This window comes from Thunnus albacares, chromosome 18 (genome assembly GCF_914725855.1).
Source record: "Thunnus albacares chromosome 18, fThuAlb1.1, whole genome shotgun sequence".
Lineage (NCBI taxonomy): Eukaryota > Metazoa > Chordata > Actinopteri > Scombriformes > Scombridae > Thunnus > Thunnus albacares.
In genome coordinates, this window is record NC_058123.1 from 12,999,334 (window position 1) to 13,020,153 (window position 20,820).

The 20,820-nt window shown below is 39.7% G+C and overlaps 1 protein-coding gene and 1 pseudogene across 4 annotated transcripts in view; one reads left to right on the forward strand and one right to left on the reverse strand.

Annotated features, from left to right (window-relative positions):
* Positions 1-20,391, reverse strand: part of nup214 (nucleoporin 214) — a 32,731-nt gene extending 12,340 nt beyond the window's left edge. For 3 of the 4 annotated variants that reach the window (XM_044333825.1, XM_044333824.1, XM_044333827.1), the window contains exons 1-29: positions 20,180-20,391; positions 19,321-19,516; positions 19,068-19,222; positions 18,446-18,644; positions 18,253-18,323; positions 18,078-18,141; positions 17,774-17,877; positions 17,101-17,207; positions 16,879-16,945; positions 16,085-16,208; positions 12,481-12,639; positions 11,799-12,297; positions 11,541-11,677; positions 11,311-11,399; positions 10,856-10,939; positions 10,197-10,346; positions 9,809-9,967; positions 9,614-9,717; positions 9,322-9,501; positions 8,791-8,879; positions 8,193-8,279; positions 7,489-7,797; positions 7,207-7,374; positions 6,687-6,798; positions 5,222-5,297; positions 4,329-4,398; positions 4,021-4,105; positions 2,977-3,029; positions 1,318-2,880 (exon numbers count right to left, since the gene is read on the reverse strand). In XM_044333825.1, the coding sequence (XP_044189760.1) occupies positions 1,318-2,880; positions 2,977-3,029; positions 4,021-4,105; positions 4,329-4,398; positions 5,222-5,297; positions 6,687-6,798; positions 7,207-7,374; positions 7,489-7,797; positions 8,193-8,279; positions 8,791-8,879; positions 9,322-9,501; positions 9,614-9,717; positions 9,809-9,967; positions 10,197-10,346; positions 10,856-10,939; positions 11,311-11,399; positions 11,541-11,677; positions 11,799-12,297; positions 12,481-12,639; positions 16,085-16,208; positions 16,879-16,945; positions 17,101-17,207; positions 17,774-17,877; positions 18,078-18,141; positions 18,253-18,323; positions 18,446-18,644; positions 19,068-19,222; positions 19,321-19,516; positions 20,180-20,221 (5,302 nt within the window). In that variant the 5' untranslated portion in view covers positions 20,222-20,391. The remainder of the gene's footprint in view (positions 1-1,317; positions 2,881-2,976; positions 3,030-4,020; positions 4,106-4,328; positions 4,399-5,221; positions 5,298-6,686; positions 6,799-7,206; positions 7,375-7,488; positions 7,798-8,192; positions 8,280-8,790; positions 8,880-9,321; positions 9,502-9,613; positions 9,718-9,808; positions 9,968-10,196; positions 10,347-10,855; positions 10,940-11,310; positions 11,400-11,540; positions 11,678-11,798; positions 12,298-12,480; positions 12,640-16,084; positions 16,209-16,878; positions 16,946-17,100; positions 17,208-17,773; positions 17,878-18,077; positions 18,142-18,252; positions 18,324-18,445; positions 18,645-19,067; positions 19,223-19,320; positions 19,517-20,179) is intronic. The other variant, XM_044333826.1, reaches the window with a different exon arrangement.
* Positions 20,392-20,426: 35 nt separating this feature from the next.
* Positions 20,427-20,530, forward strand: LOC122969116 (annotated as a pseudogene).
* Positions 20,531-20,820: the final 290 nt, after the last annotated feature.

Genomic DNA, 20,820 nt, shown 5'->3' on the forward strand with positions numbered 1-20,820 from the left:
CCCAAGTCTCAGTGCTTGTTTTCGGCAGAAACTCTCCTGCTTATCTTGTAAAAGGTCCGGTGTAACCTGTGACACTGGTGTGGTTACGAGTTTATTAACTGGTGGGAAAATTTTCTCACCGTGGCAATCCTACTCTGCACTAATAGACATCATGAAGCTGGTGATGCCACACAGACAGCGTCATAAATTAGAATGGGCTTACTCTGCAAAGTCAGACCCTCATAAAGTCTGCAGGCAGGAATGAAAAGCTGCTTCTAACTGCTGAGCTGATACATTGACATCAGCTGTCCACAGAGCCTCAGACATTCCCATACTGCCTTGGGAATTTAGAGAATCTTTGGGAATGGGACAACTCCCTCATTGCCACTCTCCTTACTCAGATCACTACAACACTCCAAATCTCACAGCCACTGCAACACCTCTGACCCCCTCATGGTGGCAGTACACTACAGACCATATCAGTCTTCTCTCTGGCAAGCTGATGGCATGTAAAGAGATAGAAGTGACATATTTGGCTTTAATCACCACAATATGTGCAGGCTGGTGAGCTGAATAACTTGATATTTTTGTACTCTTTTGCAGCTCTGATTAGTAAATATAACCACTTTGAATGATCAAAACGTCTCTGGCAGACTTAGTTTTTACAGCTGACTGGTTTGAAATTGAGAACCTTGTATATCCCATTATTTTGGGAGTCTGAAGGTGTCTCTAATTTTTAAACAGCAACAGACTTACTTCCAGTATAAATTTTGTGAGCTGAAGACGTTGTGCTGAGGTGATGTAATGTATTGCACAGATTCACTTGGGTCAGTCAGGTTGAGTGTAGTACTAGCAACTTAGTGCCACTGAAACTACAATTTACATATGCAACAGCACATAAGGGAAAATTTTAGATTTAGCCCAAATGACAAAGGTGAGAGAGGTAGAAACATCATTGAGGTGATAAAGGCAAAGGACAATAAAGAAGGTGATAAAGAAGATAAGGAAGGTAAAAAAAACATGAGTTCTTTCAAAAACTTTTCAACACTGTCCACTACAAGCTTTTCAGCCTTTTTCATCATTAATGACACTGACATCATAAGACTATTTTTATTTATTTAACGAGTAAGTCTTTTGAGAGAAATTATCTGGTTTACAAGAGAGACCTGGCCAAAATGACAGCGTAAGATAGGTGTCATATAACATCCGTACTTACAAAGTACAGATCTGATCAGGCTTTTAGGAGGCAATTATTCCAGCATTTGTACATTATATTTATATACATTATATTTCCTTACTTAGTGCTAATACATAAAACCATTAACCACAAACTCTTACCTGATGGCTGTCCAAAGCTGAATCCTGTAGATGAGGATGTGGTGGTGTTACTCCCAAACACAGATCCTTGCCCAAATCCAGAGCTCTGCCCAAATGCTGGGGCTGTGCTTTGCTGTGCTCCGAACAGTCCTGTGCCACTGCTGCTGGCTGTGTTGGCACTGCTTGTGCCAAAGGAGAAGGAACTAGCATTGCTTGCAGTAGCAGCACCAAAAAGACCTCCTCCAGTAGTGGCACTGCTAGAACTGGCTCCAAATGCTGACTGTCCAAAAGAAAAGCCACTGGATGTTCCGGTGTTGCTGGCAGGCTGGCCAAAGCCACTTACCTGGCCAAATACTGACTTGCCAAAACCAGTTCCAGCTGATGTACCAAACCCAGCTGAGCCAAATCCTGTGGATGCTGGTGGTGTGGGGGCTGAGGAGGCTGAGGAGGCTGGAGGTGCAGCAGGTTGTCCAAACACACTGCTAGCAACAGTAGTTGTTGCACTGTTAGCAGTTGTAGGGGTGGGAGTTGTGGCTGCAGTGGCAACCGTGTTGATTACTGGTGTGACTCCAAGAGAACTGCTGTCCGTTGTTGCGGGAGGAGGCTGAGTAAAAATGGAACCTGGCTTTTCAGAAGTGGGCACCTGGAATGCTGCTAGAGCTGCCTGAGAGACAGGCACAACCGCAGGAGTGGCAGCCTCTGAAGTGGGCACAGGATCGGTGGTGGTGGCGGCAGTGGTGGTGGTGGTGGTGGTGGTGGAGTCTGGGATGGCTTCTATTGTGGGAGCAGCGCTGGCTGGTGCTGGAGGGGTTGCTTCAGCTGGAGTGGTGCTGGAGGAGGGAGGGTCTGGGGTGGGGGCAGTTGTGGCCAAAGGGGGTGTTGGTGCTTTAACTGTCGTCGTGGTTTCTGTGGTTTCTGTGGTGGCTGTATCTGTTGCAGGCTCAGGTATTACAGAGGGGCTGACACTCTCTACAGGGGGTTCAGTAGCAGGTTCCTTTTCAGGAGGTGGTGTGGGTTCTGAAGGTTGCGAGGGAGCTTTTGGTTCCTCTGATGCTTCTGAGGGGGCTGCAAGGAGACTACTGAAAGACGTACGTAAAGCTGAGGCAGTTGAGCTAGACTGGGGAACAGAGAAGGCCAGCTTGGTGTTTGATTCAGGAGGCTTAAACAGACTGCCCGACACTGCCCCCTTGGACAAGTCTGCTCCTGTAGAATCTTCTGAAGACTTCAGGAGATCTGCACTAAAGCTAAACTGTGCTGCTCCCTTGCCCATACCAAGTCCAGAGTCCCCAAAGGTAAATGAGGCAGCAGTGGGTTTGGCAGAGGAATCTTTAGCTTCTTCTCCTTGACCCACACGCAGTCCAGAGAAACTGCCCAGAGTCTCTCCTCCAATTGTTTTAGGGGGCTGTGGCTCTATCCTGAGGGCAGCTGTGGAGGAAGTGGGTTTGGCTGCTTCTCCTGATGTGTTTGGAGGCAAGGTGGGGGACGCAGTGCCAACAGCAGGGGAGGTCGAGGAGAGTGGCTCTTCTCCAGTCTGACCAAACATTTTGCCGTTTCCACCGAATGAAAATTTACTCACATCCTTCACTAGAGACATAAGGAGAAAAACAGAAAATGAGGGAGGAATGTAAGCTTGACATCATCCTACAACTATCTGACACCAAGCTGTTGTATTGTTTTTACCTTGTGATATTCCAGCTCCTGGTGTAACTGAAGTAAAACTGAAGTTTGTGGACCTGCAAAAGAAATCATTTAATTCAAAATGAAACAACAGTGAGAGCATTGTTAGCGTCTGCGTTGTGACACATTTCCAAGTGAAACAGCATATATGTCTGGGCAAGGTGTCGCTCTGAGAGGGATTTGATCAGATCGTATGAGTCTTTGGAGAATCACAGAGATGCAGAGCTGGTCGCCTCCTGCTGTGCCTCCCAAACCCAAGTGGTTAGATTAGGAGGTGGGGGCTGAGGGAGAAATTTCTACATTATTTTGGAGTTTTATATGATGTAAGAGGTTAGTTGGTTGTCCAAATCACCTTTGATTGGATATATTTATGTTAACACCTCAAAGTGCAGGATGAGTAATCTATATATATATATATATATATATATATATATATATATATATATATATATATATATATATATATATATATATATATATATATATATATATATATATATATATATATATATATATATATATATATATATATATGTATATTCATACATATATTTGGCATATAACAAGGGATAACAACAATTAACTTGATTAGAACTTCATCTTTCTTCTTCATTTCACTGGGTCTTGAAAAAGTAGAATCAGTCATTCTGGAGAAAGATTGTTGATATTTGAACTAAACACCCAAACCCCTCCCTTTGTGCTCCCTCAGGGGCACAACAGTCCACACTACACATTTCTGCGCCTTTGGCTTGATTGGCTGGATTAGTGTTGTGTGGCTCGCTTCGAGCCAGTTTGTTTATTTCCCATTTCCAGAGCCAGTGCTGTGTATGAACACCTAATTTTTATTACAGCGCTCACACAGAACGGACAGCTAGTGGACCGTGAGGAGATATTTGCTGAATTTTACAAAAAGTTTATTGAACAATCTTTCTCCAGAATCACTGACTTTACCTTTAAATAAATCAAATATTGCACATTATAAACAATGTAAAGCCCTCTCTTTACTTCAGAATGCTTCTTTAATCTGATTTTTAAAAATTGACTCACGCTGAAGAGAAGGAGAAACCTTTGCTGGTGCTTTGCTCCGCTGAGCTAACAGGAGCCACAGAAACATCTGGTTTGGCCAATTGACCTGAAGGACACAGAAGTGTTTGAAGTCAGTCAAAATCTATCATGAAATTAACAGTGTCACCTTATTTTGACATAAAGTATATGTTAAATGAAACATCAGGATTTTGCATACCTAGGATTAAGGATCATAGGCAACGTTCTGGATTGCAATGTTGTTTATTAAATGTAACCAAATACGGGCAATATCTAAGAGAACTTATGAATGTATATCTAAATGTGCTTACCAAACACGAAGCCCATCTGTGGGAGGGTTGTACTTTCAGTGGACAGTTTCTGGATACCTTGTATAGAATTCTGCAGACAGTTTTAAAAAGGACAGTGGTTATTATGTCTTAATTAAGTAAAACTGTAATGCAGAAATTAACAGTATACATCTGTTGTGCATATGAGATTTAAAAAATTATTATGCAGGTTCCTTTGAACACATCGCTACAGGTTACAGCACAGGTGCAATAAGCTGTAATCTTGAGAGAGATATAGAAAAAAAAGCAAGAGTGTACATGTGGCAGGAGATCATTATGTTCGGGTCAGTCCCATGAAATTGAACCTGGGCCTGAACTGTGTTAATGATTTGTGTGAGGAGTTCCCCTGTCACCCAACTGCAATTTGTAACATCAACATGGGAGGGAGCTGGGACATTTCTCACCCATACAGTTAATAGTTTGTCTTCACATGCAAAACTGTCAGCAATCTGTGAATTTTCACAAGTTGAATGGTCTTTAAAAGATGTGAGGAGAGGTATATAACATGCTTGCTTGCTTCATTTTTGAGCACTTAAGTGATAACATGTAAATGGATACAAAAAATATACTGAAGAAAAGTATGTGTGGCTGCATTGTGCAGTTCTACTTGGAAATCTAAACCACTGTAAAAAGTCAGTATTTTCACATTTCTTTTAAACCAATTAATTTTTAGAAAAACAGGTTGGGTCTTTTTTTAAAGCATATGTGGAGAGGGTGGCTGATATTTATAAATTATAAATTAAGTATCTTATAAACAATTTAAATTTGAGGATTATGTGTCACCCAAGTGTCAGTAATACAGTGACGCAGATGTGTGGATGAACAAATATGTGAAAAGATGAATGATAGCTGTTGGAGTAAATGATAGCACTCACTCGTTTGGCCTGGTTGGAAGATACCGTTGCGATAACCTGCTGAACCGCCAGAGCTGCTGGATCTGGTACTGATGAACTGGGGAAGAGAGCAGAACAGGAAGGAGTGAATCTTCTGGTGTTTTTGTTCTTCTGTCCATTAAGAACTAGATATAACAAACACCTTCCAATTTAGTCATGTCTACATACTGTATTTGGACAATCAAAAACCTGGTCTCTCAAAACCTAATTTTGCCTTTGTGTCAGGCCGGACGATAATTCAATATTATTGTTTATGATGAATGTTGTTGAAAGAACACTTCACATCTAAATTACTTATAACTTAAACTTAACCCAAATCTGTGTATTTTTTGTGTAAATTTTAAGATTCTGTTCTTGTAAAGTGTGCGTATTTGTTCTCTATATCAGGCTGGGAATAATTTGAAAAATTGTCTGAACCATTACTGTATGACAGTGGGAAATAGTATTTTGGTGCAGAATTGTTGAAAAGCCCACTTTTGTAATCATCTTACTCTCACAATGCCTTGCATTGCTTATTTGTTATTGTGAGCAGGCTTTAAATGGAAAAAGCCCTAAGGAGGGATGACCTGCCAAAATATCAAGTACAAAAGTGGAGCACAGCCCAGTGAGGCAGAACGAGTAAGGTGCGGGTGAAAAAAGGTAAGTGTGAATCATGGAGTGAATGGAGCCTAAGAGCCAAATGAAAAACATGAATAAAAGGGAAGTGAATGGTATGGAATGATATCATTATATAGTGTGAATACAGTGCAGTTAGTAAGTATTCACACAGTTTCGTTTTGGCTCCATTCTCCAGTATATTGGTGGCTTTTAGGTTATAGTGCTGACTTTCAGCTGTATCCTCTTTCACACTCGTATGTATATATTAATGATGAGTACAAAGAGAATATAGAAGATATGCAAGGCTTGTGAAAACAAGCTGGGATGCAAATGTGTGACATCCTCAAAGAATGCTGGCGTCTGCCAGTTGTGTAATGCATACAATGACTAATGCACACAATGCTAATGATTTAATGCCCTAAATATTACATAACATGCTTAATATTAAATCAGCAGACAAACAGATAGAACAGATCAGCTAGGCAAAACAGATAGAGTACTTTATTAATCCCAATGGGATGGAAATTGCAGAAAATGGGAAATTGCAAAGTCCTAATTACCCTTATCTACCATGTCAATTAATATGTGATCTCAAAAAGTCAGTTTCATTTCAAAGTCAAATGGATGGATCCCAGTTAAGATCATTCTTAGACAGAAAGTACTTCTCCATGCTATCAATCAGTTCCATATATCTTCATATAGAATATCATAAAAGCGATGTTATTTCCTCATCATCCTTCAATGGATAAAACTTGTTTTAGCTCACTGATGTGTAAATGTTGGGTTTAAAGCTATTAAACACACCCAAACTTTTGAGAATAAAAAAAAATCTATTCTTTTTGTGTTTTACCTTATAACAGTGGAAACTGGCACAGGAGGCCCTCTGTCCTTAAGCTCTTGAACATTGACCACCTGAGGGACAGTCTTCAAAGTGGACTCTGTCAAGGAAGCACTGACGGCAGCTGGAGCACACACACAAATGCCAATGCGAGCAATTCTCACACAGATGTGCATACACACACACAAACGATAATATAAAAAATAAAGCAGACCAGACAGATGTAATCAAATGAACTGAATAATGTTTCCATGGTAACTTAAGCAAGGTTTGAATTATACTGAAACTAACAACTCAAAAATGATGAGGCATAAAGCTGCCAGTTTCACATGGTTTTGTCTGGAGGTCTTTGTCTCCACCTGGTGGATTACAGTGGGCATAGCAATGTGATATTACAGCTTCCTATACACATAATGTAGCTCAGAATTACTTAATATATCTTTTTTTTTAATTAACCAATTACCATTTAAAAATGAACACAATTGTTTTCGCTTGCAGTCAAAAGCTGGTGACTGTTACATGTATTTCCTACCTGTCTTCTGATTGGCCATCTGCCTTCGGAGAGCAGCAGTGGCTGCAGCCTGCTGGGCAGAAATGGTGACAGGTACGGTCCTCTCAGTTGGTGGAGCTCCATGTTTTACTGTCTTTGTGGCAAGAGCAGTGCTATCAGCCCCGCTGAGGTTGATCTTATTGGTTGGAACTGAAATGTCAATACAGTGAGTAACATTTATGAAAAGCATGTCTACTAGTGTTTAGCAGCATTATTCTTAAAAAAAAAATTCTTCAAAAGCTGATGTTGGTATGATTTACTTACCAGGACTGGCAATAGGGCTGAGTCCAAAGCCCATGCCCTGTACTGGGTGGACTTTGGTTAGAGGGGTGGACTGGATAGCTCCGAAGCCTGGTTGGATAGAGGGGGTCCTCACCACAGTGGGGTGGCGTGGGGTGGACAAAGTTGGAGGTATGACAGTCATGGGAGGGGGCTCTTGCTGAAGTTCCTCCTCCTCCAGCTCCAAGTGAGGCAGGTGAGGCTCCAGGGACTGGGACAGGGAGGAGGTGGAGCTCACATCATCCAAATCCTCATAGTATTTTGGTGAGAGGAAGGCTGAGCGAGACAGGTTGGCTAGAAGAAGAGAACAGATGAAGAACATCAAGATAACCAACGCCTGTGATATAGTTGCATTTTGGTTTGATAGTGCTCAACATAAGGATCTCAACATGAATCTAATTTGCATCATGGAATTCCTCAAATGTTGAATTTTGAGCAGGTATTTGCAGTTTTGGTCAAATCGCAAGTGAACTATTGTATCTCTCAGATCTTTATAGTATCTTCTTTTAAATGCACAAGAAAGGCTTATTTGTTTAAACATTTTTGTATTTGACAATTATTTTAGTCCCCGATTTTACTGAAGAGCTGGGGGTAAAGCTAAAATACATTTGTAACTTTCACACAACCACAAATTTCAGTAAAACAAATTTACAAAAGAAAAATCAACAAAGACTCCAGAAGGTGTGTACCTGGTGCAGTTGAGCGGACAGGAGGCATCTGCCTCTTTGACAGGAAGTTTCGCAGCTGGGACTGTTTAACTGGCGATATCTTGACTGCTGGAGAAATATCTACAAGTTAGTATTTGTTGAAATTAAGAAATGTGCTATCCTTTATATTAACAGTAAGTATTTGGATAGTTACACATTTTTGTTTCTTCAGGCTGTGCTTCAGCACATTCAATTTGAAATAAAGTAACTGATACTACATTACATTAAAATGCCAAGTCTCACTTTTAAAATAAGACTGCTACCAGGTTGTTTATCATTTCCTAGCTTTCCTGTGTGCAAATGCTTTTTTTAAAAATGTACCTAACTGTTGATTATGGCAAACTAAATACCTTAATATCTCAACTTTGAGTACTATGTGTTAAAAGGGCTATATCCCTCAAAACAGTTCTATATTGATGTAAACCTACACAAATTAAAGCTGAGACTTGGCACTTTAATGTAGTAGCCACTATTTTATTGCAAATTGAATGTGCTGAAACACAGAGCGTGAAGAACAAAAAATGTGTAAATGTCCAAATACTTACTGGACTGTATATCAAAAATACACAAAGATTAAAACCTGGAGATTTGGATTTGGCTTTAGGAGGGGTAGTGTCAAGTCTGGCTTTCAGGAATGCATCCCTTAAACTCTCAAGCTCGCTTTCCAATCTGTCAAAAACAGAGAAACAAGTTGTTTTCAGTTGCAAAGAACGACACGTTTTCTAATAGCTATTTGTGGTGTACTGATGCACATAATTAGGAATGGCATGTAATGAAGGAAATGTAAACACATTCACTGTTTATACCCTGCTACACTGAAAGAAATGTGTGCAATCTTTATTGGTAATTATATAGCCATTATGCCATTCAGTTATGAAAACAAATAACCTGCTAAGTTGAACTTATTCTGTTTTTATTATTAAAAACTATTCTAGATTCAAATTGTAGCCCATTTGAGTGGAATTTAACTTGAAATACGAGGTCTCTAATTACGAAAACCGACTCCACAGAGTCTCCCTTCTTACAGCAACCTCAAATTTACAAAATTAGTCATTTCCCAGAGATTTTCACATTCCTCCACTCCTATTTCTTGTTTTTTGCCAGCTCCTACCCAGCATTTGTTGCTGCAGCAGTGTTGTGGTTTATAGGCGGCGTGGTAGTCTTGTTGTAGAGGTGCAGTGAAGTGAGTTCCTTCACCAGCTGGTCCAACCTGTTCTTCTGCTGGTTTATGATGTACAAGTTGTTGGCTAGTGTATTGAACAGGCCCTCACGCCCTGGCACAACCATGTGTCTGTGAAGAAGAGAATTATTTTACAACAAATGATAAAACAATTAAAGTCAAACTCAACACAAAATGTTTTCAGTATCAAATATTTGTTCAAATAGTCATATTTTGAGCTTACTTCTGTTTCTTCTTCTTCTCCAAGTGTTTCTCCCATTCTACATCCAGGACATCATTGACATCCTCTACAGCAAACATGACATACTGGTACAGCCTGCGAATCTCCTGAATTAAGATGAAAAAATGTTGAGTGTGTAGGTGTTTCATTTTAAGGTTTTACAAAAAGTATCTATTCATCTTTACTTTTGCGTCTCACCTTGAGCTGTTCCTCACTGCGCGGATCCAGAGGTTTTTTGTACAACAGCTGTCTGTAATTTCTGTCTTTGCTGAGCTCACTCTGGGCCTTGGCTTCTTCTGCACCAGCAAAGCCCTCCAGTAATGTGGTCTTCAGTGTGCCAATGTCCCCATGGAGAGACTAAGAAACATGATAGTTTTAAAAACAGGTTTGAAGAGGATATGAATGCTATAATAAGCTTTATTTAACAAGAAGACTATCAGCTATTAAAATAAAGTGAAACAACAGCTAAATATGTATGACGGTGCACTTTTGCAGCTGCCTGGTGAATGTGCTTTTGTATACAGGGAGTTGGGTCCACCCAAACACTATCTGTGCATGTTTTGAATTTTTTTAATTATGGTCATACCTCTGTAGTTTCCTTTATCTCCAGAGTGAAAATATGGAGGTCCTCTGACTCCTTCCTCAACTCCTTCATCTCCTCACTGGGGCCGACCTTGAAGTCAGCTCTTGCGCTTCGTGCCTTCAGATCATCTAGCTCCTTCTGGAAGTGTGCAATCTGATGACAAGTCAAAGACACGCTTAGTTGTCATACTTCATAAATTCTTCACTAAAGTGTAAAGTCCTTCCTAAGTTGTTAGTAACTACTAGCTGGTTTACTAAATATAGTTGCACTATTAAAGCTAAGACATGTCTTATGAAGCTAGTAAAGTGTAATGTGTAAATTGGCTGCTTGGAAACATTTGTAGAGTTGTCTAATCAGGTGTAACTGAAGGAACCAAACTTCCTTGACCATAGTTTCTGACGTCCTTTACATGATAATTACAACTGAAATTATGCTTAACTATATGAAGCATACCTTAATCAAAATACAGACAAAACAAACAGTACAATTACTTAAAAAGATATTTTACAGATTTACACTTTAATTAAGACTGCTGTGTGTAGTCATGACTGCAAGCATCTAGCAAGTAACAAATCCCCCTGACAAATACTGTTCAAGCCACAAAGTTCACCAATTAAAAGTGCTACATGGTACTCCAGAGTTGACTGGATGATATGTCTCACCTCCTCTAATATACCAGCCATAATGGGATCAGAGTCTTTCTTTTGCTGTAGCTGCTTCTCCAGGGCCTTCACACTAACAGCTGCCTGTAACAAGAAGCGATAAAGTACATCAAAAAACCTATAATTACAAGTAAAAACGCAAACAAATACAACTCATGTACGCTGACTTAAAAGAAAACTTAGCAAGAATTTGTTATCTGATATACAGTTAACTAACAGTTGGTTTCAGTTGGGTGTTGTGTTGCTCGTGGCAACCACTACCAGCACAGTTTCATAGCAGTTGCAGTTTAACTAGAATTTAGGAGAAATTTAGTGTACTGATGGAGGTTATGTGTAAATATAGTGCATATGTGTGTCTTTTAACATATTTTTGACCAAAATATCAACAAAACCATGAAAGTCAGGTTAATATGTGTACAGAAAATAAAGGTTTTTCGTAATAAAACAGTTGAGACCTGTGGGGTTTGGACACGGCCCTGGGCAGCAGGAGCAGGTTTCTGCACGACTGTGGGTGGTGTGCTGGTTTGAACTGGACGCACTGGGACTGAGACATAACCAACAGTAATAGGATCACAACCCAAGCCATAGGTGCGTGAGACTTAATTTAATCAAGTATTCATTGAGTAAAATGAAATAACATGCTTGTGCAAAGTGTAACGGTCAAGGTAATTGAGGACTTTCTTACCTAACAAGGCTGGTGTCTTAGTGGCTGCGGCTGCAGGGGCAGCCAAACCACTTGAGTTGGACACAACACTTTTGGGCAGAGAGGAATTAAAGGAGAAAGACTGTGGGGCTGGTGTTGGGGTCTCCAATGCTGAAAATCTTGGGAAAAGAGCAGACAGATTTTTTAAGTCTTTGTATAAATGTATGTGTGTATGTTTACAAACCTCAATGTCTCAATCTAAATACCCTAATATATGGTAGCTCAGAGATAATGATTTACCTCTCATTTAGATTTGATTTCACTGTAAGTGTGGAGGGAGTTGTAATACTCTGGGGTGTTGGAGCTGGAGCTGGAGCTGGAGTTGAAGCTGGAGTAGGAGTTGGAGCTGGAGCTGGAGCTGTAGCTGCCACTGCTGATGGTTTGATGGAAGGAGTGCTGAAAGAAAACGCTGACGGTGCTGAGGGGGTGTCAGAGGGTGGTTTAGAGGCAAAGGAGAAGCTTGAGGATCCTGATCCAACTGATCCAAAAGGTGTGGTTCCCCCAAGGGAGAATACTGAAGGAGCAGAGGTGGCACAGGTAGACGGCACAGAGAAAGTGAAGCCTGATGATGATGATGACACAGGAACTGTGGGAACAATGCTGAATGGGGCAGCAGAGGAAGAGGCAGCAGGGGCTGGAGGAGTGGAAGCAGCTGCTGAGGTAAGACCGAGGTTTGCGAATGCTGCTGGGGCAGATGGGGTGGAGGCAGCAGCTCTGGGTAGTTGGGTTGCCAAAGAACCTATGAACAGAAAAGAAACCTGCTTCCACCAAAACTACCAAACTATAGTACAAGAAATGTCCCTTTAGAAACCAGTGGGTGACATTGTAAAATAAAATGTCCATCTTTGTTAACAGCCTATAATGTCACCACACCAGGGAATTAAAAATCTGCCAAACATTTTGATATCACTGGCTTTCTCACCTGGCTTGGGCAGTCTCTCCCCCTCCAAGGCGAGGGGGTTGGGGGCTGAGACCAGTTGCTTAACACCAGGATTGAGGTTAAGGAGGGCAAATGGGCAGAGTAATCCTTCCGTGGACAGCATCAGCATAGTGGGCACTGGGGGTACGGTCTTCTCATCAGCTTTGAGAGAATGGAGAGATCAGATACAGAGTCAGACAAAAGACATTCAGACAGAGAAAATGCCTACATTACGCTGAACAAAAGACTTAAAAATGTGTTTGCTATAATTACACAGAACATACCGACCACATAACTCTCCAGTCAAACTTACTCAGTCTCTCTCTAAGCCAACTCCCCCATTTCCTCCCCCTTTGATACCCGCAGATCAGAGAGCCAGGGAAAATCTCTATTGCTCTCGGGTAGGAAACTTTATGTAATTTTATATGGAATCTATTAATTGAGATCCACATGCATGTGTCATGTAGATTAGTCAGTAACAGACGTTTGTGCGAAATGATTTAGCGTTCTGCACAGCTCTGTGCTTCCATCTTACACCACTGCACAAAGGTGACAATTAAAGGGGACGTATCATGCACATTTTGACTTGCAGGGAGCATTTTTATATACCTTCACCTCAAGATTTGGACGTTTGACCACGATATCCGACATCATAACAGTATAAAAATAACAGAAAAATCACAAAAAAACATGATATGTCCCCTTTAAGAGCGAGTGTTGTCTGCACACTATGCCTGCTCTGTTCATGATGACACAATGCTGTCTGTTACTTTAATCATGAAAGGACTGTTGGCATTTGAGCACAAAGACTGTGAGTTAGAGCTGTAGTTATCTCATTGACCTTGGCTAATTTCACCCTCCAGTGGTTAAAATAGGAACCCAGTCCACAGCATTCCTCTTCTCGCCAAACCCCCCCCCCCCAATTCTTTCCTGTACTTTACACCCACTTTTCAGCACTTTCCGAAATTTACACAGTACGCTGTAGAAAAAACAAAAAAAACAAAGGCAAATCCAGTCTAAACTAACATTTAATTGATGAAAGTGAGAATTCATTCCTCAAATTTAAAATGTATTTGTCAGAGTCAATACTAGTCATTTCAGATACATCACAAAAGTACACCGAACACTTTGTCCTTATTGTCGCTCTACAGCGGTGTCTCATATCTGAAACTGTTCTTCAAGTATAACTTTAATAGTTATCGAGGATGACGGCAATGTTGCTCTTTCTCAGCAAGTCTCAGTGTTTGATCAATCACCACTGACTCACATCTCAGCCTGTATTTTTCCATTTGTATTCATTCCAGTAGATCAGTATTGTATAGTCTGTATAACTTAACACCTCCATCTACGACAGACAGACACACACACAGAATTACATACAAATATTCAATATATAATTATACAAATAGCAAGCAAACACGGAAAATGTCAGGTGTTATGATCCAAGAAACAATGTGATAATGAGTTCTCTACAACATAGACACACTAAGCAGAGAACAAACACAAAAAAAACAGTATGCTTAGTTTAATCTCAGTTATGAAACTAAAGTTTGAAAGATAGTGAGAGGCAAAGAGATAGAGGGTGAAAAAGAAAGTAAACAGAAGGGAGAGGCACACGGTAAACCTCATCAGCATTCTGCAACAGGATTGTCAGAGCTTTGTTGTTTGTTGTGGTCCTCTAGCTTGTCTGTGCCATTTTAATGAGTGCATTTTTACTCTACAGATAACTCACTCGTTACATACCTTTCACTTTCTCTAGTGAAGTGAATGTCTCACTTCAGATAAAGGTTTTGATCAGACTACAATCATGTCAAAATGTTGCTCAAATTGCAGGTTATTTCTTGCTGGGGAGCAAGTTCTTAGAGTGAGCAGGGAGAGATGTGACTAGACAGCAACAGCAGCTCTACGTGAATGTCTGGCAGACTGGGCCAGTTAAGATAAAACAGTGTACTGAGACGGTAGCTTATTACTATTCTTTACACAAGCTGCAATAGAGCACTGCAGAGGATGCTGTATGCACAAAGAAGCCTAAAGGATTTCAGCTTCATCTGATCGTTAGGGGAGTGTTGAACAGAAAATGTTTTGAAGCTTAAACAAAGATAACGGAATGAAGTATAGGAGATAACACTAGCTATTATGAAATTACAGTTAACTTAAATACTGCAGTAAAGTCCCTGGTTCTCCATCCATTAGAGAGGATCTTAAATATGCCTACAAAACAACTTTATACCACAAAAATCATTAGTTTGTAGGAATCTGGAGAGACAAACTGAGAAAGCCACGGAGCCTTGAGACTTACATTTTTTAGTGTCAGTATGAAATATTTTAAAATTCATAGCACAAAACATTTGTGTTGATTAAAACAGTCTCATTGGGGTGGGCGGTATCGCTGGTGGCAGATGGTGTACAAACATTCCTAAACTGATTTAATTTTCTCTACTCTGTCCATACAGTCATTCTACTATTTTCTGAAAAACCCAGTGCACTCAGCGAGCAACATGCAACATTTATGATTAACAAAAGTGATATCAGAAACCCCCCCCCCAAATAAATAGGTGTTTCAACTGGGAGGGAATGGATGTAATGTCCTCTAATTCTTGTATGTAGAGGTTGTATTTTCAGTTAGATTATGGCAAATAAGAGAGGCACTCATAAAAAAAATGTAATAAATATAAAAATCTATCACCACATTTATGATCACCATACCGTTTATATTTAAATTGGGATATAGTCAATTTTCTGAAATTCAATTAATTAATTCACAAATAAATAACCTGATGGTAATGTCAGTGGTTTGGCTTCTAAGGTGACAAATTTAAGTTGGTGACAAGTTTAACTTCACCACACTGACACACAAATCCTGTAATTCCAATAATTTCATAAAGCCGCCCAGATAATTGATTTGAAACACTGTCATACCGAAGTCGAAATGGTATAACAAAAGCTCTAAATCAACTTAATTAAAAAAAAAATGCACCAATTGACTGTACACTAGGTTAGCAATAAGCCAGCTTCTCTGTTTACTAGTTTTCTGGTAGAGCTTAACTTTCACCAGTATAAGAATAATCCTACCCCAACAATCCTATTTAAAACTGTTTATGTCCACCTCAAGTCAAAATGTGTTGTAGAAGGCTGTTCTAACATTAATCTGCTGAAGTTAAAAAGTGTCTCTGAACTCACCTTTAATCTTTGTTTAATCTTTGTACAAGCAGGATTTGTGACATCACAACTAGTTTGGTGCCAATTGTTGTCCAGTATGAAAATTATACAAGTGTGACGTAGAAACTTAAAGCCTCCAGTGCACATACACTAACTTTTTTCAGTGAAGTAGGAGGCATCTTAACTTCGGAAATGAAAAATAGTTGCATATTCATAGATTCTGGATTTTTCAATGAAGGAGGAGTAGAATCTTTAACTTGTCCGATATTGGTGTTAATTTGCCTACCAACAACCACCTCTGCATCCCAGCTTTCCTATAGGGAAAATACCTTTAACATTCAATGACAAACTTCTGGCTCAGAAAGGTAGGTGTTGTCCCATTGTGTAGAAGTGCAAATTGATCTGACAGGTGAAGAGAGGAAATACACAGAAAGCCAAATTCACTTACTGATGTGGATCTCCTGCTGGCTGGTGTAGTCTATAGCTAAGCCAAGAGGCAGAGTGTCTTCATTCGAGTCAGACACTGGAAGCTCAGCCCTACTGGCATCTTCCAGGATCCAAAGTTCCCAGATCTAAAAAGACAACAATAGTTCATGGTCATCACAGTCTACAGACATTTGCTCAATTTTTCTCTCACCTTACAGAAAGCATCAAACAAACTGTGAATTAAAGCAAATAAAATGCTGAGAATAAAAGTTTTTATATAAAACAAAAGTGCATCAGAACTTTGTGTAATCAGTTGTAGTTATGATTGAGTCAATTTTAATTCAAGTTTAATACAGAAAAGAAGTTCTCAGATGCTTAAACCCTTAAGATCAGAGAAAACATGATTTTTTTTAATAGTGGAAACCAAATACAGTCAAAGAATTTCAGCAGCTGACCTAACTGTTATCACGCACGCTGGTTCAAGTATTTGGCATTAGCTTTGTCGACTGTAGACGGGAGAGCTCTGCTTGCCTAAATTATTTGAAGGGTGTTTTAAGTGCAGAGAACTTTATGGAACAAGTATGTAATTCTCCTTGATACTTCAGATCATCTAAAACACACATAAATACATGTTTTTCTTTCAATTGTATTCTGATGTCAAAGTTTACTTCTCCACTCCAATTTAAGTGGAAATCCATCACAGTGACAGACACATTTAATTTCTATCCATATTCGATCAGTGGTCATTTAAAACATAAGATTTCTGTAACATCTAAGTGCTAAAAATTCAGCTTTTCACTTAATTACAGTAGGTACCTTGTCATCTTGTCTGGATATGACACTGACTTCGATGGAAGCTGCTGATGCCGCAAAAATAAGGTCCCTGGATGAAATAAACAAGGAAAAGCAAAATAAATTTTACTCCATTTTAACATGACATTAAAATAAAATAAAGTAAGTTTCAGGGAATATCAACAGTGAACATGATTTTGGGTTGCTACTGTACCATCCATGCCTATAAATTGTGATATTTCTTACCAGTCCTCTATGTGGCTAAGGAAGTAATGGTGTTGTCGCTCGGTGCAGCAGCCGTACACCGTGTCACTAAAGTTCAGATACTTTGTTTCCACCTTCTCCTCCTTTTTCTGTAAAAAAGAAAAAGAAATAAAATCAAACACTGTCACATTAATTTGCTGACGGTACATTAACAAGTTGGAGCAACTGATGAAAGTTCTGTATTGTCAAAGCATATTTTAGCTGCTCAATAATTTAGCATTTGACCAGAATAAGAACCCCATTACAAATACTGAGAGATATGCATTATCACGCTGTCCACGGACATCCAACTGCGATTTGCCATCTCAGATTCTGTGACACAGCTGATATAAACAAGTACATGTGTGATAAGCTGCCAACAGGCTCTGCAAAACCAACAAGAGGCAGAATTTTGCCTTCAAAGCTACGGTACATAATCTGGCAAAGCATAAAGTACCACACTTGTTTATTCGCCTTGTTGCTGAGGCCATGTGGAGAAAACATCCTTGATGAAACAAGTAAAATTAATGTGAATTCCACAAAAAAACATATATGGTAAAATGTATCTACTGAAGCAATGACTAAGCACTGAAGCACCGAAGCCTGGAGGGGTGAAACCTGACAAAAATCCAAATGTGATTAGGTGAAATTGACTACGGATGTAGGGCGTACTCACAGGGAGGGAGATCAACACTAGCTCAGGAGGGGTCTCAGGGGACCCATCTGCAGCAGCATAAACCACTGCAAACACATAGGTTTTCAGCCAGAGCACATCCAGAACTGTGAGAAAAAGGAAAGAGAGGCATTAGCCAAAATAAGGATTGAAATGAAAGTAAGACTCAAGTAAATAAGAATATGTGACATACTGGTGAGAGATAAACCCTGCCATTATATGCCATCAATACTCTGTCAATAAGGAGGATGAACAGCTCAGTATATGGCGTAAATCACAGATCTCACATTGATAGCACACGTTTTACCTTTGACAGGTTCATCGGAGGTGTAGAAGTGTGGACATGGTATCACTTTCTTTTCTTCTAGTCCCTTTTCAACAGAGGAGAAAATCAGTTTTCATCTTCTCAGTCACTGTGTGCTACACCTTTCAAGGTGCAATAAGGGATGTATTTTCAATTACAGTGAGTTAGGTTCACTTACTGGTGTATACTGACTGACTGTGCCGTTCATTTTCCCTGCAGCCACTTGTTTTCCTTTTGGGCTCCAGCAAACTGTGTGAAACAGAGCACATTCAGAGCCATGTGGCAAAATGGAGATGTGCAGTACATGTAAACTCAACTAATAGAATCTCTCATTTATAGAGATAAATATTATGCTCAGCGTCTCAACTCACTGCATGTGATGCCATCTGAAGCAGGTAGGCTGGACACGACCTTGACACTGTCAGTAACATCCAAAATCATCATACTGCCTTCAGACAGACAGGCAGCCAACATGGATGCTTGAGCAGGACTCCACTTCAGGTCCTGCACTAAGGTACCTGAGGGTACTGCTGGCTGCAGCGATGCAAAAGGTAACTTCTGTGGTCTCGCCTGGAAATGCAAAGACAAATTAAGTAAAAAAGAAAAAAAAAAAATCAACACATCGAATGTTTAAAGTGACTGAATTTGGCAGATTCAAGGACATTTAATTACTGAATACCTGGCCGTCAAAATCACCCAAATTAAACTGAAATTGATGGATATGGAAATCTTGCTCCAATTTCCAAAAAATGTAATTATAAACAACCTTTTCATATCATAACTGTTAGTTACATGCAGAGAATTCTCATCAGCAGTAGAGGTTTACAAAGTTTATTTATAAAGGCCGAGATTTTTAAAAAGTAGAGTAATCGTTTGGAAAGGGCAAAATGGACAAATGTATCTTCAAGTGTCTATGTTTGTTAAACAAAACCTGAGACACATGACGTGTGTCTAATACGTAGGCACAATAGGTAAACTGACTAAAGTAGTTACCTTGTTCATGAAGGTGCGGACATCATAGAATGTGAGGGACAAACCCGCCACCTCGGACATGCCACAAACTGACAGAGTAAGTTCATCACAACTGAGAGCCAAGTGGTGCAGAGCCAGCTCCACAGTCACCTCCGCCAAAGCTGGTATTCCGTCAACTAGAACAAAGAGGAAAGTTTGAGTAAATTGTGAATAAGATATGAATGGAAATTAAGAGAAACATGTGTTTTAAGTAACAGTATGGTCACATTCATACCTATTTCATTGGAGCTGCCATCAGCTTTATCAGCAGCCAGAATGTCTTGTGTTAGGTAAACTTTGAATGTTCTGTCCAGCCCAACAAAAGTTAAACCAAATTTGTTTGAGACGGTAAGCAGACTAGATCTTTCTTTTGGCAAATCTTCGGCAGGCTCAAAAACTCTTGCTTTCTTCATCTGACGAAACTGAAAATCCTGGAAAGAAAGGAGAAGAAAAGCAATGTTTGTGACCAGTGATGGGTTGTAAACATGTGTGGCCCCACTTCGATAACTGCAGACTTAAACTATATCGTATATCACCTTGGAAGAAAATAATATAACTAAACATGCTTGACAACAAGGCTTGTGTGTTCATAGGATTATCTGACAGCCAGATTTCTTAACGTGAAACCTTAAGTAGCATTACTTGCCTTTTAAACTTTTTACGTATTAGCTCGCTTTCGACTAGTTTATTGACAACACACATAGCCTACGCAACGTTAATAAGCTGTTTTGGTAACTTTAAAGCAAAATGTACTGAATGTGACTAGTTTTTGATTATTTAATTTCAGTCACATTAAGTTGGAAATCACCTCTCAAGGAGCACGTTAACATGTCAATAGCTAAGTTACCGTGCTAGTAGCTAACGTTAGCTACAAACTGAGGGTGAAAGTTGTTGCGACAGCTTTTTCTTGGGACACTGTTGCACTCTAGCTGTTAATTATGTCTAAGGTTATTTATATGACTGTGTAAATACTTTTGAGTTAGAGTTAACTGAACAGAAAACCTAAACCAATGAAGATGAAGTGACACAGTGCTAGCAAACATTAGCTTACACATGCTAACCTGTCAACACAACTCACGGAGAACAGAGCCTACCTTCATTTCCCTCTCAGGAGGGGAGTCTGTGTCGTCGCTCATTTTGAAGGACAGAAGCTGGTGCTTTTTTCCAGCAGAGCTGCTGTTTTAAACTCTGTCAACTTAGACTGTATCTGAGCGAAATTTCTAGTGTGCCACATTTAGTCTGCCAGGACCAAGCTGAAAACACACCGCGCGATTTCGCAGCGGAAAGAAACGTTATGACGACGTAGGACGTCAAATCGAAACCAGAGCGTCCATCCGGGTATGCTCGTGTTTTAGATCGTATAAATCTTTCGTCTTTTACTAAAGATTTCCGTGGAGAGGAACAATATGAGTTCAGTCTAATTTTTTTTCTTTTTTGGGGGGGTATTCCCAGGTAGATAAAAAAAAACACATAAATGACATATTGAAAAACACTTTTCACATAGTCCCATAAACAAAGCCATAACTCCACTTCTCCATCCTAAATCTGACAGAGGAATTTGCAATGAAAGTGTCAGTTTTACGGCATTCAACAAATAGAGTGGTAGCACATAGGCCTCATAACCCAAATTAGAAAAGTGTGGCTGCTCCCTCGATATATCAATAAAATAAGTGTAAGAAAGTTCTTAATAAGTATGGGCTATAGTTTGATAATAGGTCTTTTCAGCAGCCTATAT